General features: G+C 42.9%; 1 protein-coding gene across 1 annotated transcript in view; it reads left to right on the top strand.

Moving 5' to 3' along the window:
* Positions 1-682: 682 nt before the first annotated feature.
* The window catches only part of efhd1 (EF-hand domain family, member D1), a 152,579-nt gene continuing 133,721 nt past the window's right edge, over positions 683-19,540 (top strand). Inside the window, exon 1 of the mRNA XM_070883380.1 lies at positions 683-1,031. Within this exon, the coding sequence (XP_070739481.1) occupies positions 736-1,031 (296 nt within the window). The 5' untranslated portion in view covers positions 683-735. The remainder of the gene's footprint in view (positions 1,032-19,540) is intronic.

The raw sequence follows: 19,540 nt of genomic DNA, 5'->3' as shown, positions 1-19,540 counted from the left end.
CTACTTCTCTCTGCTCCTTTAAGACGCTCCTTAAAACCTACCTCTTTGACCAAACTATTTGTCACCTAATATCTCCTTATATGGCTCGGTGTCAAATTTTGTTTGATAACACTCTCGTGAAGCGCCTTAGGCCATTTTACTAACTTAAAGATGCTACATAAATGTATGTTGTTGTTTTCGGGATCTTGCTATGTGCAAATTTCACTGCATATTTGCCTACATAGCAACAATCATTACACTTCAAAATATGTGAAGTTCTTTGAGGCATTTCCAAAACAATATAAACATTCTTTTTAAATTTAACTTCTATAATTTAAAAACAGAAAATGATTCTGTGGAAAATGTAAACACGAAAAATATTTTGTTCCTCAATGGGTTTCAGGTACCATGCAGGTAAAATGGCTACATGTTCTTTTTTTGAGGAGGTAGTCACCAGGGTCCTGTTTTCGAGATGATATCACAAACCAGTGTACTTTAGCACGAATCCTTCCTCCAACTCTCAAATTAACAGAACATAACATTGCCCACCCACCCCCTCCCCCCGGGTCGTGCTGATTGGCTTACTGAGAACCCAGCCTTTCTATTGGTTTGTGAAACTGTCAGTCAGATTGGCTCCACCCCCATCTCTCTGAGTTATAAAACAGGCGGCGGCTAGGAGTTTAATAAGTGTTTGTAAGTTTCACAGCTTGGTGCTGTGTCAGTTTTAGCAGGCCCTTTAAACACTCACGTGGAGGCATGGCATCTGAGGAGCTAGCCAAGAAACTCCAGCGCCGGCTGATCCTGGAGACGGCGACAGAGAATGCAAACGGTGAAATACTAGAGAATAACAATTATATAGATGTGGGTGTAGACACCGAGGAGAAACCAGTGACAAGCAACGCAGACACCGAGCTCTCCGCTAAACTGACCAGGAGACTGGGTATCAATGAAGGGACTACAGAGCCCAAGCAGGCTAAAGTGTTTAACCCTTACACGGAGTTCAAAGAATTCACCAGGAAACAGATCAAGGACATGGAAAAGATGTTCAAACAGTGAGTATAGGTGATCCTGTGAATTTACAATTCACTTCTATATCCACTTCTGTTTTCAGATCAGCATACTTACTAAATATTCAGTATATCAAATCAGAGCACGATTAATCATCGGGAAGGTACTGATTTATACCCGGGTTGTTCACAAGTTTTTCTATGTTTTTTTTTAAATTGGTGGGGGGCCGTGCTTGTATTTCTAATGGTGGAAATCGTGGAGAGATTCTCAATAGTTAAATGGACATTGAAGATTTTTCTTAATGCAAAAAGATGTACCATCATCTCCGCCAACCTGAACTGGCTCTAACGGGAATCTAATGCTCCGTCCGTAACGTTTCTGGGATGAGAGCGTTGTGCTTTTATAGTGAGCCTGGACTGGGAAATCAAACCTCCGGTTGTCTTTCAGACCTCAAAGAGCGGAGCGTTGAAGTTAGCCCGCGTCCGGTGAAGCTCGGACATAGCACGGCGACTGGGCGCTGGGCGGATTCTGGTGCGAGAGCACCTGTCATTTAACAAATGACCAGGAGTGGGATCGGGGTCGTACAGGAAGCGTGTAGACATTTCTCACCTACATCATTGGGTTATCTAGCCGAAGCTTTATTTTACCAGGTGCCTGCTACATTTCCTAGTGATAATTCTGTTTCTAATGATTAACAAGGTCCTACCAGTTTTGTGCAGTTTTTTAATGGCGCGTGCTGCAGTGTCACAGTCCTACATTGCAACAAATGAATACACGACACCAAAAGTATTTCATTGGCTGGCTGTAAAGCGCTTTGAGACGTCCGGTGGTCGTGAAAGGCGCTAAAGTATTTTTCTGTTGTAAACTTTCTAATGGTTAAGGATGCAGATCTGAATTATGCTCGGGGCAGGGACTGGGACTGGTTTAAACCGGGTGGCGAAGCTCTCTTCTTCCCTGGGGCATTCCGACATCAATGATCCCAAATCGGAGGTGTTAACCGTATATGTGCCGGCTCTGATCCAATGTGGGTAATCTAAAACCTGGATGTATGCAAATTAGTAATGATATATCCTGGTCTCCATAACACTGGCACAGATCAGCCCCGGCTGACCCCTTGTTTGTCATTGTACATTCAGACTTGGTATAGGTGCTAATTTAATTTCATGCTAATTCAAATTCTAGGCACTTCCCCCCCCCCCCCCCCCCAAAATGCTGGTACACTATTCGAAGTCCTGCTAGACACTTGCGGAAAGTATTTAAGGGCAGAGTCATAAAAAAATAAACTGGGTGAAGGCAGACTTTTAAGTAAAGCCCTGATCACGGCATTCGGTCTCTGTGTAAACGTAACACCCATCTCTGCTGGAGCACACATGTCACTGTTTATGTAGTCTCTAATTACATTGCTTGGTTGCTGCCTTTTTATAATGGTTCTGATTCACCCGACGGAATTATTCAGAAATCCTTGTGGCAAATTTTTTTTGGTGTATGTGGGGCGGAGGGGACTCTTTAGCTTATTTGCTCGAATTTGAAACACTCCAGTAATCTTGTGTGTCTTTTTTTTAATGGAATAGTTGAAATTCCAGTTCTGGAGAGACTTATTTTCTTTCTAATTCGGATCCAACCATGCATCCCATTGAGTCGCACAACCCACAAATGCATGGCCAATAGATAAACTAATGACAACTTTCTAACATTTAGAGTATGTACCTGTATATCATCTGTATCTGTTCTGCACTGAAATATTAGCAGCCTGTTCATTCTGTATGCAACGAAGGCACTTGGTGTCACATCTGATTCTCGTCCCCCACCCCAACCATGTGCTCAGCTCAGTGACTTCAATCTCTCTTCTCGCTACACGTTGCTTGTCTGAATTCTTGTCCCCCATAAATCTCGCCCCTCTTCCCCCGCCCCCCCCCTGCAATGTTTGACCTGGCCAACTCCCATGGACCTGACCACTGACAAAGCCATGTTTGACCATGACTTTGTCCTTGTATTCCCCCATCGTCCACATCCCACTACTTTTACCCCTGGGGAAAAAGTATATCTCAAGTCATTTACAACTTCACTTTTTAAATACCAACTCTCTAGCCTTTGGCCCACCATTCAGTACAATCTGCAGCCATTGATTTTCTCAACCAATCCCTTGTTGACAGCAGATATAACCCTGGCTTCTCTTCTGCACTACCAACTGTCTTAACCCTCTCCCCTCCAACAAGTATGAGGAGCTCATGGATTTATGTCAAAAAAATAATAGGACTAAAGGTGGACAAGTCCCCTGGGCCTGATGGCTTACATCCGAGGGTCTTGAGAAGTGGCAGCAGAGATAGTGGATGCATTGGTTGTAATCTACCAACATTCTCAGGATTCTGGGGCAGTCCCAGTGGATTGGAAAACTGCAAATGTAACACCCCTATTTTTTTTTTAAAAAAGGAGGCCAACAAAAAGCAGGAAATTAGAGACCAGTTAGCTGTTGGGGAAAATGCTGGAGCAGTAGTGGGACATTTGGAAAAGCATGATTCAATTAAGTAGACTCAGCATGGTTTTATGAAAGGGAAATCATGTTTGACAAATTTGCTGGAGTTCTTTGAGAATGTAATGAGCAGGGTGGATAAGGGGGAACCAGTGGATGTGGTGCATTTGGATTTCCAGAAGGCATTCGATAAGGTGCCACATATAAGGTTACTGCACAAGATAAAAGCGCATGGGGTTGGTGGTAATATATTAGCATGGATAGAGGATTGGCTAACTAACAGAAAACAGAGTCGGGATAATGGGTCATTTTCCGGTTGGCAAACAGTGACAGTGGGGTGCCTCAGGGATCGATGCTGGATCCTCAACTATTTACAATCTACATTAATGACAAGTTAGCTGATATGAAGATGAGTGGAAAGCAAATTGTGAGGAGGATACAAAAAGGGCTAAGTGAGTGGGCAAAGATTTGGCAGATGGTGTATAATGTGGGAAAATGTGAGGTTATCCACTTTGGCAGATATAATAGAAAAACAAATTATAATTTTAAATGGAGAAAAATTGCAAAGTGCTGCAGTACAGAGACCTGGGGGTCCTTGTGCATGAAACACAAAATTAGTATGCAGGTACATAACATAAGAACATAAGAATTAGGAACAGGAGTAGGCCACCTAGCCCCTCGAGCCTGCTCCACCATTCAAAAAGATCATGGCTGATCTGGCTGTGGACTCGCCTCCACTTACCCGCCCGCTCCCCATAACCCTTAATTCCCTTATTAGTTAAAAGTCTATCTATCGGTGATTTGAATACATTCAATGAGCTAGCCTCAGCTGCTTCCTTGGGCAGAGAATTCCACAGATTCACAACCCTCTGGGAGAAGAAATTCCTTCTCAACTAAGTTTTAAATTGGCTCCCCCGTATTTTGAGGCTGTGCCCCCTAGTTCTAGTCTCCCCGACCAGTGGAAACAACCTCTCTGCCTCTATCTTGTCTATCCCTTTCATTATTTGAATGTTTCTATAAGATCACCCCTCATCCTTCTGAACTCCAACGAGTAAAGACCCAGTCTACTCAATCTATCATCATAAGGTAACCCCCTCATCTCCGGAATCAGCCTAGTGAATCGTCTCCGTACCCCCTCCAAAGCTAGTATATCCTTCCTTAAGTAAGGTGACCAAAACTGCACGCAGTACTCCAGGTGCGGCCTCACCAATACCCTGTACAGTTGCAGCAGGACCGCCCTGCTTTTGTACTCCATTGCTGTCGCAATGAAGACCAACATTCCATTTGCCTTCCCGATTACCTGCTGCACCTGCAAACTAACTTTTTGGGATTCATGCACAAGGACCCTCAGGTCCCTCTGCACCTCAGCATGTTGTAATTTCTCCCATTCAAATAATATTCCCTTTTACTGTTTTTTTTTCCCAAGGTGGATGATCTCACATTTTCCGACATTGTATTCCATCTGCCAAACCTTAGCCCATTCGCTTAACCTATCTAAATCTCTTTGCAGCGCCTCTGTGTTCTCTACACAACCCGCTTTCCCACTAATCTTTGTGTCATCTGCAAATTTTGTTACACTACACTCTGTCCCCTCTTCCAGGTCATCTATGTACTATGTATATTGTAAACAGTTGTGGTCCCAGCACTGATCCCTGTGGCACACCACTAACCACTGATTTCCAACCCGAAAAGGACCCATTTATCCCGACTCTCTGCTTTTTGTTAGCCAGCCAATTCTCTATCCATGCTAATACATTTCCTCTGACTCCGCGTACCTTTATCTTCTGCAATAACCTTTTGTGTGGCACCTTATCAAATGCCTTTTGGAAATCTAAATACACCACATCCATCGGTACACCTCTATCCACCATGCTCGTTATATCCTCAAAGAATTCCAGTAAATTAGTTAAATATGATTTCCCCTTCATGAATCCATGTTGCGTCTGCTTGATTGCACTATTCCTATCTAGATGTTCCGCTATTTCTTCCTTAATGATAGTTTCAAGCAATTTCCCCACTACAGATATTAAACTAACTGACCTAAAATTACCTGCCTTTTGTCTGCCCCCTTTTTTAAACAGAGGCGTTACATTAGCTGCTTTCCAATCCGCTGGTATCTCCCCAGAGTCCAGAGAATTTTGGTAGATTATAACGAATGCATCTGCTATAACTTCCGCCAACTCTTAATACTCTGGGATGCATTTCATCAGGACCAGGGGACTTGTCTACCTCGAGTCCCACTACCCCCCTAGTGATAGTGATTGTCTCAAGGTCCTCCCTTCCCACATTCCCGTGACCAGCAATTTTTGGCATGGCTTTTGTGTCTTCCACTGTGAAGACCGAAGCAAAATAATTGTTTAAGGTCTCATTTCCACATTTCCCATTATTAAATCCTCCTTCTCATCTTCTAAGGGACCAACATTTACTTTAGTCACTCTTCCATTTTATATATCGGTAAAAGCTTTTACTATCTGTTTTTATGTTTTGCGCAAGTTTACTTTCGTAATCTATCTTTCCTTTCTTTATTGCTTTCTTAGTCATTCTTTGCTGTCGTTTAAAATGTTCCCAATCTTCTAGTTTCCCACTAACCTTGGCCACCTTATACGCATTGGTTTTTAATTTGATACACTCCTTTATTTCCTTGGTTATCCACAGCTGGTTATCCCTTCTCTTAGCGCCCTTCTTTTTCACTGGAATATATTTTTGTTAAGCACTATGAAAGAGCTCCTTAAAAGTCCTCCACTGTTCCTCAATTGTGCCACCGTTTAGTCTGTGTTCCCAGTCTACTTTAGCTAACTCTGCTCTCATCCCACTGTAGTCCCCTTTGTTTAAGCATAGTATGCTCGTTTGAGACACTACTTCCTCACCCTCAATCTGTATTACAAATTCAACCATACTGTGATCACTCTTTCCGAGAGGATCTTTTACTATGAGATCGTTTATTATTCCTGTCTCATTACACAGGACCAGATCTAAGATAGCTTGCTCCCTTGTAGGTTCTGTAACATACTGTTCTAAGAAACAATCCCGTATGCATTGTATGAATTCCTCCTCCAGGCTACCCCGTGCGATTTGATTTGACCAATCGATATGTAGGTTAAAATCCCCCATGATTACTGCTGTCCCTTTTTCACATGCCTCCATTATTCCCTTGATTATTGTTTACCCCACCATGAAGTTATTATTTGGGGGGGCCTATAAACTATGCCCACCAGTGACTTTTTCCCCTTACTATCTCTAATCTCCACCCACAATGATTCAACATTTTGTTCATTAGAGCTAATATAATCTCCCACAACTGCCCTGATATCATCCTTTATTAACAGAGCTACCCCACCTCCTTTCCCTTCTTGTCTGTCTTTTTCCGAATTGTCAGATACCCCTGTATGTTTAATTCCCAGTCTTCACCACCCTGCAGCCATGTTTCTATAATGGCCACCAAATCGTACCCATTTGTAATGATTTGTGCAACTAATGAAGAAGGCAAATGGAATTTTGACCTTTATTGCAAGGGGGATAGAGTATAAATGCAGAGAAGTCGTGCTACAACTGTACAGAGTATTGGTGAGGCCACACCTGGAGTGCTACATACAGTTTTGGTCTCCGTATTTAAGGAAGGATATACTTGCATTGGAGGCTATTCAGAGAAGGTTCACTAGGTTGATTCCGGAGATGAGGGGATTGTCTTATGAGAAGGATAGGTTGGGCCTATACACATTGGAGTTCAGAGGAATGAGAGGTGATCTTATTGAAACTTGTAAGATAGTGAGGGGGCTCAACAAGGTGGATGCAGAGAGGATATTTCCACTCATCGGGGAAACTAAAACTATGGGGCATAATCTTAGAATAAGGGGCCGCCTATTTAAAACTGAAGAGTAGAAATTTCTTCTCTGCCCCAGAGAGTTGTGGAGGCTAGGTCATTGAATATATTTATATTTAAGGTGGAGATAGACAGATTTTTGAATAAGGGAGTAAAGGCTTATGGGGAGCAGGCAGTGATGTGGAGCTGAATGATTAGATCAGCCATGATCATATTGAATGGCGGAGCAGGCTTGAGGGGCCAAATGGCTTACTCCTGCTCCTATTTCTTATGTTCTTAAATATTGCAACCTTTTTCTCAGGTCTGTGTGTGTCTCTGTCTGTTGCTCTTATTTCCATTTGTCTTGTCCATGAGTACCACCCACTGCTCTCTTGACTCTTTCCCCACCAAGTTGACCACCCATGCTAACTGACCATTCTAAATGGTTCTCCTTGCTTGGGTAGTTTAAACCCCTGAGTCCTTGCAAATTACTACCTTATCTCCAGCCTCTCATTCTTTTTTAGTTTTTCAGTGTTGTTGCCTCTCAAATCCATTAAAACATTTTTTTTTTACAACTCTCATTTGAATCTCTACAATCTGGTTCTGTTTCTGCCTTGGAACCAAAATAGCTCTAACCAAGGTCACAAAGAACATTTTCTGACTGATTGGGATGCATTATCCCTCCTTTACCTCTCTGCAGCCTTCAACATGGTTGACCATACCACCCCGTCCAATACTTTTCCTCCATTGTCTAGCTCTGTGGGACAGCCTCGCTTGGTTCCACACTTGCTAATCCAGTTGTATCCAGAGCTTCTCTTCCTGCACCATTCTTCCAGAATCTCGAGGATCTACCCCTGCCCCCGCCTCTTCCTCATCTACATGCTGTCTCTTGGCGACATCATCCGTCGACATGGGGTTAGCTTCCACATGAACAATGATGAGACTCGACTCTACCCCTCTCTGACCCCTCAACTGCCTCTGTTGTCACACTTTCTGATATCCAATGGTAGCATGCGTCACAATTTCCTTCAGTTAACCACTAAGTCCAAGAACTGGTAATGTAAATAGTGAATTAAAATTAATTGCTTTGACACAATTGCAGTTTTGAAAGTTGCTGTAACTGCAACGGATTGTGGCTTTAATGTGACTTATTCAAAATTCTAACAGCATAATTGTCTAAATGTCGCGATAGTTGTGAAATTTATCTTGCTTTATATAACTTGGTTATCTTTCAACAAAATGTCTTTTTCCATCATTTAAGATCTCTTTTCAGTTTCAAGCAGGTGCTGATGTCAGTGTACCACATGGCTGTCGGCTTCAACATGTTACATAGATCTGCTGAATTATAAATTTGTTACCTGTATTGAAATATGGAACTGAAGATGTGCAGCTCCACAACAAAACATAATGCTGCTTTATTATAAAGCAATGTGCATTAATTGGTTTATAAACTGCAAATGCTAATTATCAGGGTTTTTTCCCCAAGCCATTTAAATTCTTCAGATTGTTGGCAGCTTTCCTATTGGGTGCGTGCGTGGGTGGGATGGGGGGGGGGGCGGGGGGCAGGGGGAGGGGAAGGGGAAGAGAAATAGTTACTGCTGAGATTTTCTTTCAAGGGCAACTCCAGCTCCCAACTTGCACTTAGCACATGAAACACACCTCCTGTATCTAGTTCCAAACATTCCATCTATGCAAGAAAACCAGCAAAAACCAGCAAATTGTTTCTAGTTAAGTGAGGAGCCTTTGTCCTCATCACAATGACCTTCTGCTTGAAATGCAAATAGTAACCTATAAATATCACACAAAGCTCTTCAGTTTTGAAACAAGTTAGATTTACTTCTATTCATGGTAATCTTCTACACAGCTCAGACTTTGTGAAATTTCAGCCATGGACATCACGACCAGATGAATAAGTGGCATGTTGGTCTGTTAGTGATGTCATGCATGGATTTTTAAATTCTTTACTGTATAGATTATTTAACTAATGAATTAATATCAAAGTTTGGGATGTTTTAAGAGACTGGAGCCTTGTGCTGTACAAAACTTTTCACAATCAAAACTATTACTGCAAAAACAAATCCTCTTGAGTCTGTTTTCAATTATTTGCATAACATTAATTTCCTGATTGCTGTTTATTTCATCAGGTGTTGGTGATTAGATCAGATGACAAATTACAGTTCCCATTGATGTGACTGTACAATTTTTGAAACCAAGCACTTTAATTCTGAATTAAACTACTCCTACTACTACTACTACTACTGTTTTATTTTTTTCTGATGTGCTTGTGCAAAAATAGTACAACCAAAATGTATGAAATAATTGTAATATGCTGAGCAAAAGTAGCATAACCATAATGTATGAAATAGATTGTAATGTGCTGATCTTCTATTTATAATAATTTAATTGTACAAGGCTCCAGCCCATGTCACTCTTGTCTACACTTGGTATTCAGCAGCATCATGCCAGCCCTCAATAAACTTGTTATTATGAGTTCACACTGCCATTTGTAAACCACATGTACAAATGGAAAATATATTAAATGTACTTTACCCAAAACTGGGATGTTCTGCATTATTGATATACATTAGTTCTTGGAATATAGTAGGTTTCATTGGGTCTGACCTAGAAATGTTGCTTTTGGTAAATTGAGATGTGCTGACCTTGTATTCAAGGCATGTGATGGAGGGGATGGTGTCAGATGGAAGAGATGCTCCTTTTGCTGCTCTCCCCTGTTCATGTTCCACAGCATCCAGCTTTTTTTTAATAAATGCTCCCTTATTCCTTTGCTTGTACTTTGAAAATTGAGGTTTGGTGCTCTGACAGTGGTAGGTTCAATTTATTAAAAATATGTCAACAGATGATCTGACTGGTTGGTTTGTTTGTGAGCTAATTAGTTAAGAAAATTGTTGGTGCAATGACTTGATGATTTGGTATTTTTTTTACGTAAAGGTTAGTGTGCAATAAATATTATTTAAAATTGCTAGCATCAATATACCTTTTTTAAATATCAACTGGTATTGCTTAAGAGCTGTGAACGTACCTTGGCAACAAAATTAAACGAAGTGCATTCACACTACAAATTTAGTACTGGTGCAAAGTGGATTTGACTTCTTAACAATGCTAAACTTGTGGAGTATAAATCCGGTATCAGCACCTGAACTGCCTAGTGCAGTGAAACTACATCCACCAAGGAGATTGGGCTCTGACTTCAGATTCAGGCTGCACTTAGTGCAGTTAGCCCGTTGGCGTGAAGTGAAGCAGGTTGTCACCCATACAAAAGCATACACACTTGATCAGCTCTGCTGGGCAAGCCACATTGTTCATGGTACATTCATAATAAAAGATGAAACTGAGTAATGTGTACAATGAGCAAGTGTGACCTTCGCTCCTTTTTTAATTAGACTCCAGAGTGCAGGAACCTCGTGGGTGGCCTGCTTGTATACCATGCTCCCAAGGGATGCTGGATCCCTTGGGACTCCAACAGTTGGGCTGTCTGGTGATCAGGTGTCATACAGGTTACAAGGGGTTAAATACATAACAGTTTGCATGCCAGACACACGACTCCGAACTCCTTCACAGCAAACGAGCCAAAGGTGGGCAGAGGGAAGATTACAAGGATAGCCTCCCTGATAAAGTGCAACATCCCCACTGACACCTGGGAGCCCCTGACCAAAGACTACCCTAAGTGGAGGAAGTGCATCCAGGAGGATGCTGAGTACCTCGAGTCTAGTCACCGAGAGCAAGCAGCAATCAAACATAGGCAGCAGAAGGAGCGTGTGGCAAGCCAGTCCCACCCACCCCTTCCCTCAACAAATATCTGTCCCACCTGTGACAGACTGTGTGGTTCAGCCACCTAAGGACTCATGTTATGAGTGGAAGCAAGTCATCCTCGATTCCGTGGGACTGCCTATGATCAAGCAATAGCATAAACGCATCTTTTAGAATTGTGAAGCAGTATTACTGAAACATGGCGGTTTTTTTCTGCCCACTTTAAGCAGTCCCTAACAACAGGTTTATTTTTCAACTATACAAATGTTGAAATTATGAATCTGTTGGTGCCAAATTTAGTCACTGAACAAGCAATAGGATAATGTAGATACAAGATTGGAGGAAGTGATGTCCTAATTAGCAGATGATCCTAAAATAGGAGGCACAGTAAATAATTGAGGACTAAAGGAAGCTGTAAGGGGATATTGATGACCTCCTATAACCACGACCAATGATTTGCAGTGACTTAGTTAAATTCTATTCTGTTCTGTTTATCTTTAGACCCAATGGTTTATAGCAAATGAATAAGTCTAATTCCACTTTGCTTTTTCTAAAGCCACATTTATTGCCCATTGAGTTGCAGTGAATATGTTGTGTTGTGCTTTCTGCACTGAATTTTGCTTACAGCATTAAATACGAAAGGTGTGTGACTGGAGTCTCCTCGTATGTCGGCCAGACCGGGCAGGGTGGCAGGCTCCCTGGGCTTTTACATTAATCAAGCAGCTATTCTGTCTTTCTGGTGCCAGCATACAAATCATGATTTATTGGATTCAATATGCAACTTGCCATCATGGGACTTAAACTCATGATCTCTAGGTTGCTGGTCCCGTATCATAACCATCACACTACTATACTTTTTCATGGAATTATGGGATTTTTAACCAGTGTTATTTTTTTCAAATAAAATCACAAATCAGTGGCCTTGCTAATAACCAGTCTAGTTTCAGCCCAATTTGTTCAGTTATATTTTTTTAGACTGTCCATTGAGTTCAACTTTTTTTAATGGATGCTGTCTTATTGCTGAAGGTTTAAATTATGCTTTAAAGTTGACTTATTGAAGACTATCCATCTAAAGTATATAATCCAAAAGCAAAATACTGCAGATGCTGGAATATGAAATAAAAACAGAAAATGCTAGAAATACTCAAGCAGTTCAGGCAGCATCTGTGGAGAGAGAGAAACACAATTAATGTTTCAGGTCAATGTTGACCTGAAACATTAACTCTTTTCTCTCTCTCTCAATGCTGCCTGACCTGAGCATTTTCTGTTTATATAATCGTTTGGCAATGAGGCTTGCTTGACCGTGCCTTGCTCAGAGCTGGGGGAAATTCTGTTCTTGATATCAACATTCATCACAATACAAATCTAAAGTGGTTGGTGGTTGACATATTTTCCATCTTTGTGCTGCCTGTCTCTTTCAGCATGTTCAGTAGTCCATTGCTTCCTTCAGGATTTGTAGTGAAACTGGTAGCTACATTTTATACAAATGAGAAAAAGAACTAATGTAAAGCAAGGTCGTCAGAAAAGAATGAGAAAAGGCTGTTCAATAGGATGGTTGTGTGGGCATCGGAGTTGCCAACATTCTAAGATGGCAGGTTCAGTGCATCTTTTTTTTTTTTTCCCCTCCTCCTTTCTCACTCTTGCCCCTGAATTCCATCTGAAAATCTGGTGTAATATTGGGTCCAAAATGCTATGGGCTACAATTTCGTACCTATTGTATTCCATGGTGAGTTTTGACTGTCATACCAATAAAAGGAGACCTGCTTCTCAGAAGGGTTTAAAATAATTGGAATTACCCCAGCTATGCTCCCATTATGATTGGCTTCAGAATGGCTTTTGCAATGCCAGAGTGCAGATTACTTGTGTGGGCTTTGAGGGAAGAAGGGAAAATGTTTTTCCAAACCGTGCAACTGAATGGGATCCTCCATTCACTAAAACCCTTGAATAAACTGAGATTGGAACTAATGCTGGCTGCTGATATTCCTTTAAATCCAAGGCAATACTTTCCATTCACCCTTCCCCCTCTCCTCCTCCTCCTCCTCCTCCTCCTCCTCCTCCTCCTCCTCCTCCTCCTCCTCCTCCCCCCCCCCCACCCCTCTCCATCAGAAGTGTCTGGAAATGGTAGAATAATTCAACCAGGGCAATGTCAAATTTACCCCAGGGAAGGACTATAATCTAAGATCTGGGCTCTAGCTTGATTTCCAAGTTTATCAATAATATCTGGAACTTAGGCCAATAAATCCTGAAATAGATTTCTGTATCTGAGCTATGATACTGACCAACTTTAATGAGTAAATTAATAATGTATAAAGTCTCGACAGCCAACTGAATTTTTACTGGTAAAGGAACAGCAAATGACTAATGGGCACTGAAGGTTGAAGTTTAATTTATCATAACCTGCCCCAATGCCTGGTTCCAAAATTGGAGCTCACCATAAAAGTAAACTGAGCTCTCGTATCTTTACTTCAAATAAAGCTGTCAGATCTCGAGCTACTGACCCCTATTGTTCTGCCTTCTCTCCCATAACTCTATGCAAAAATGAAACTTTATTACAACCATGCAATTTACTAAAGTAGTCTCCATTTGTGAAATTTTATGCACGATCCATTTGTGTTTGGCAGTCTTCACATTGGGCTGGAATCGAAGGCCTTCTCCGGCCAGGCCACTCTTCTCCTCTTCTCTTGCATCCCATCCACTCAGCACCGTTAGTACAGCTTGTACTTGACTTCCTGTTTATTCACCATATTAAACTGTAAGTTGCAATTTTTTTAATGTAACATTTAAGTGGTTCCAATTCTATAGTTTTCCTTGTATTTTAAAGTGGAACTGGTAGTGACAGGAACTTCTGATTAATGGTCTTTTAATATTGAGGCAAATTTCTAGCCTCTGATAGAAATTTCTTTGTGTTAAAATGCCTTTCAAATCCAATTCTTCATCATAGTGTGTTTTTGTCTCCCTCCATTCCTGCACCAACACCACTTGGATTTACCAAAATGTATTTGTATTTTTCTTCGTAAACATGCACAGCAAACCTGGCCATTCCAAGTCAGTGAGTTATTTGATCCACTTCTTTCAAAACACCCTGAAGGAATGAGTCCAATGACCTGAGTTTAGTCCTCATGTGTTCCTTCAGGTTAGAATGCATCTGTCTTACTAAAAAAAAATGGCAGCACATGACCAGAGGTGCATTTGCCTCTTTCCACAAATAAACTGTTTCTGGTTCCTGCTGTTGTGGAACTAATGCAGCTGGAACATTTTTGTCTCTTGCCTTCGGGATCTGCTGTGCTTTTAATTCTGCAAATGCCATTTCATTCCGAATGCACAAATTGAGCTCCAAGTTTAAAAAAAAAAATCACAGCTTCTGGGCAGGATGAAATTGTGATAGAAACTAAATTGAACCAAGATTGGCTGGAATTCTTCAGAATACAGTCAGCTAGTGTGATCTCCTATACCAACCATGATTCATTTCTTTTTTTATATTTAGAAGCTTGCAAATCATTGATGTTTTCGGTGGATACGGGTCATGGTTAGTTATTAGATCCCCTGTTAATATTCTGATTGTATCACTTCCATTTGCCACTAATTATATTTTCCCCACAGTAGTTCAGTTAAAATTGCATATGTAGCTCTTCTATTTTACACTCGCAATCAAATCGAATGTTTTTTGGGGGAAAGGAGCTGAAATTGTATTTTTTTTTTTGCTGATATCCATAAACCGGATTGTGTTGCATTATCAAAGCCCAATAATTTGTTGCTTTTGTAGTTCTCTGTTTAGTGATTTTCAGTCTGAAATTCAGACATGAGTGAAAAAGATGGGAGTCTATTTTGTATACATTTTTTCCAAGGGAAGATAGCAAGCCGATTAATTGCCACTTTTACCTTCTCTCCTGGTTGTCTTCCTCTTCCACTGCCCCCACCCTGGTTCATGTACAAACTGATCATCATTTTGGATTTGATCCTTAGAGTGGCATTGGTAGTTGATGGAAGTCTGCTTTCAAGCAGTTCATACATTAGGTAGATATGACCAGTGGACAGCTGACCTTCCTAATGCCTGGCCCCTAACCAAGCCTCTGGCCATCTACCATCAATGCAGAGCTTGCGGCCAACACCTCTCCATAGGCAATTGGGCTTGTACAGCAGTGCCTGGTGTCCAGTTGTCTTGGACCCTGTTACCACTGGACCAAGACCTTGCTCAGCTAAGCCCATGTGGTTGCCAGTGTGCAGCGGCCACCCCACATTAAAAAAAACTCACGCACCGGCATCTTCCATATGAAGTTCGGGACCTGGAACGTCTGGATCCTCATGGACAATTCCAATAGCAACAGGCCGGAACGCCGCACCGCCATAATTGCCTGGGAACCTAGACGTTTTGACATCGACATCGCTGCCCTAAGCGAGACTCAGTGGGTAGGGGAAGGCCAGCTCAAGAAACAAGGTGGAAGTTGCACCTCCTTCTAGAAAGGAAAACCAGAGGAAGAACGCCTTCTTGGAGTCAGCTTCGCCGTCAAAAATGAACTGGTCAACCGCCTCAAACTCCCCCCTGCGGGGTTAACGAACACCTCATGACTCTTCACCTTACCCTATCCTGGAACCAATGCACCAGTCATCAGTGCGTACGCCCCAATATCCGATGATTCGGATGAGGCTAGAGGGTTTTTATTCCAACCTCAAGACATCCCTGTCCCGCGTCCCCACAGGCGATCAATTGATCCTCCTAGATGACTTTAATGCCAGGATCAGCAAAGACACAGCCCTCTGGTGAGGCATGATTGGCAGAGAGGGGGTAGGGAAAGCCAACTCCAGTGGTACCCTACTCCTGACAAAATGTCTAGAACACGAAGTCCTTATGTTCCAATAATGACTCCACGAGATGCTCTAATAATGACTCCACGAGGCCACGTGTTGTACTTGAACTGTAGTGACCTTAGTGAGGATCACACCTGGTGGCCTGCCTTTTATACTAGGCCAGGCACACCTGTACAGGTAACTTACAGGTCTCCCACTGCTGTGCCCTCTGGTGGCACACCTAGTGATGGTACGAACAGTAGCTATGTAAGATGAATGAAACTCCTCAACACCCTGCTCTGCCAGAGGGACACATACAAGGCATCGTGGCAACACCCTCGCTCCAAACACTGGCACCTGCTCGACTATGTCATCGTCCGAGCCAGGGATCACAAGGATGTGTGCATCACCCGCGCCATGACAGGAGCTGACGACTGCTGGACGGACCATTGCCTAATCCGATCCATCATCGATATAAACATAGTCCCAAAGCAGAGGGGACAGCAGAAGCAGTGCCGTTTTTTTTTTTTTTAAAGTTTATGCCGGGGCACTTATAGACCCAGCTAAGAGAGCCCTCGACAGCCAGCGCCTCTCAGCTAATCTGGCGTGCCTTGATGACCCTGAGATGCTGAATGCCCACAGCGCTTGGTCTGCCCTGCAGGTCTCCATAACCAGTGCCTGTGAAGAGACCCTTGGTTACTCAACCAGAAAACACCAGGACTGGTTTGATGAAAACGACAAGGAGATTCAAGAACCAATCGATCGTAAGCACAGAGCATTTCTGAGCCTCAAGCAACAACCCAACTCTGAGCTGCAAAGCAACGTTGGACCTCCACCTTGAGTCATCGAACAAAAAACCCGGGACTTAAAGAACAGGTGGTAGCTGCAGAATCACAGTGCGGATTTCATCCCCTTTGGGGCACAACAGACATGATCTTTGCAGCACGACAGCTGCAGGGAAAATGCAGGTAGCAGCGCCAGCCCTTATACATTGCCTTTTTCGATCTTACAAAGGCCTTTGACACAGTGACGGCTTATGGAGCGTCTTCCTCCATTTTGGATGCCCCCAACAGTTTGTCAACATCCTCCGGCTGCTCCACAATGACATGTAGGCCGTGATCCTTATCAGCGGTTCCATTACAGACCTAATCCATGTCCGGACCGGGGTCAAACAGGGCTGCGTCATCGCTCCAACCCTCTTCGCAATCTTCCTCGCTGCCATGCTCCATCTCAGTCTACAAGCTCCCGCTGGAGTGGAACTTAACCTACAGAACCAGTGGGAAGCTGTTTAACCTATGCCGTCTCCAGGCCGCCTGAGGAAAAGTGTTTGAAGACCAGGCCCTCCAATCTACCACCAAGCTCATGGTCTACAGGGCTGTCGTAATACCCACCCTCCTGTATGGATGATGTACAGAAGACACCAAGTCACTGGAGATATGTCACCAACGATGTCTCCAAGATCCTGCAAATACCCTGGGAGGACAGGCGCATCAACATCAGTGTCCTTGCCCAGGCCAACATCCCCAGCATTGAAGCACTGGCCACACTTGATCAGCTCCGTTGGGCAGGCCACACAGTTCACATGCCAGACACTCGACTCCCTAAGCAAATTGCTCTATGCGGAGCTCCTTCACGGCAAATGAGCCAAAGGTGGGCGGTGGAAATGTGACAAGGACACCCTCAAAGCCTCCCTGGTAAAGTGCGACATCCCCACTGACACCTGGGAGTCCCTGGCTGAAGACCGCCCTAGGTAGAGAAAGTGCATCCGGGAGGGCATTGAGCTCTTCGAATCCCAACACCGTGTGAAGAGGTCAGGTGGAAGGAGCGTGTGGCAAATCAGACCCTCCCCCGCCGCCGAATGTCTGTCCCACCTGTGACAGTCTGTGGTTCTTGAAATGAGTCCTTTGGTGGCTGAACAGTCCAATACAAGAGTGGAAGCAAGTCTTCCTCAATGCCTAATGCATCATAAGCAATCCCTCGGAAATGTGCTTATTCCATCCAAGGACGAGAGGGAATCAATCGCAGCAAAAAGATTACTTTCTCCGTTAATAGTGAATAATTCAGAGGCCATTACATTTTCAAAATTGATTTGTCATGCTTGAAGTGATGAGAGCTTGCTGGATTAAGTACAAACCAACCATCAATGTTTATGACTGGGTGCTTACTATTGTGATTCTATGAAATTATTTTGTTGGGTTTTCTAGAATTGCCTGTAAGTGAATCCTATGACTGGGAAATGCCTTTGTTTGGAAACCTGCTTTTAGTTAATTCTGTGTGTAATTTAGTTACTGAATTGTACATGCCTTTTGCATACAACATTACTATACTAACAAAAGGGGAGGAGGGGAAAAACCTCGTTTTTTAGAAAAGGTTATTTCCTTTTATTATGCAAAATGTGAACACCCTCCTTACTTGGCAACAAGTTTTACCTCAACCAATATTGCCACGGCAGCAATAGGTTGATACTGCAAACGTTGTCAATTTAATACCTTTGTTTAGACAATCCCACAATCAATGGCAGGACTACCAGCCTATTGCCAACGTGGACCATTTCGCATACCTCGGGAGCCTTTTACCAACAAGAACGATCATTGACGACAAGATTCAACACCGCCTCCAGACATGGACCATGTACAGCAGACATCTCAAGTCACTGGAGAGATACCACCATGTCTCCAAGATCTTACAACTCCCCTGGGAGGACAGATGTACCAACATCAGCATCCTTGGCCAGGCCAACATCCCCAGCATTGAAGCACTGACCACACTTGATCAGCTCTGCTGGGCAGGCCACATTGTTCGCATGCCAGACACGGGACTCCCAAAGCAAGCGCTCCACTCTGAACTCCTTCTCGGTAAATGATCCAAAGGTGGGTAGAGGAAATGTTACAAGGACACCCTCCAAGCCTCCCTGAAAAGATGCAACATCCCCACTGGGAGTCCCTGGCCAGAAGCAGCCCTGAGTGGAAGAAGCGCATCCGGGAGGGCGCTGAGCACCTTGAGTCTCATCGCCGAGAGCATGCAGAAAACTAACGCAGGCAACGGAAAGAGCATGCGGCAAACCAGTTCCACCCACTCCTTCCCTCAACGACTGTCACAGGTGGGGCAGATAGTCTGTGATTTTATATATATTGGATTGTTCAGCCTCCTAAGAACTCCTGTTAAGAGTGGAAGCAAGTTTTCCTCGATTCCGAGGGACTGATTTATGATGACCATACGAACTTCAAAATGGTGGATGTGAAACCCAGAACGAGTTTTAAATTATAATAACTTTTAGTTATTAATTGATATAAAATACTTAATGCAAGATCAACACATGCATAATGGATCAATTACCCTTTGTAAGATCTGAAATCATCATAATTTTGAACCAACTCCCATTTATTGGCAACATCAGTTGTCTTCAATACTTTCAATGTTGGGCTTTATTGCACCATCTCCCTTACAGAATAGAGCCTCCTGACTGATTTGCATCAAAACATACAAAACACCTGACTGAAATACTTCAGAAGAATTACTAAGGGGCTAGGGACAATCATGCTGTCCAGCATATTCAGACTAAACTTTTTTGTGCAAAGATGCAAACCAAGAAGTAATGTATTGCTTGGTAGTTGTTTGAAATCAAAGGATGTCCTTCTTCAGAGACCCATTTTATGTGATTAGAATCATAGAAATTTACAGCACGGAAGGAGGTCATTTGGCCCATGTCCACGCCAGCCAACAAAGAGCTT

Source organism: Pristiophorus japonicus, chromosome 6, assembly GCF_044704955.1.
Source record: "Pristiophorus japonicus isolate sPriJap1 chromosome 6, sPriJap1.hap1, whole genome shotgun sequence".
Taxonomy (NCBI): Eukaryota; Metazoa; Chordata; class Chondrichthyes; family Pristiophoridae; genus Pristiophorus; species Pristiophorus japonicus.
The sequence above is the reverse complement of the archived record's forward strand: the minus strand, read 5'-3'. Positions and strand labels throughout refer to the sequence as shown.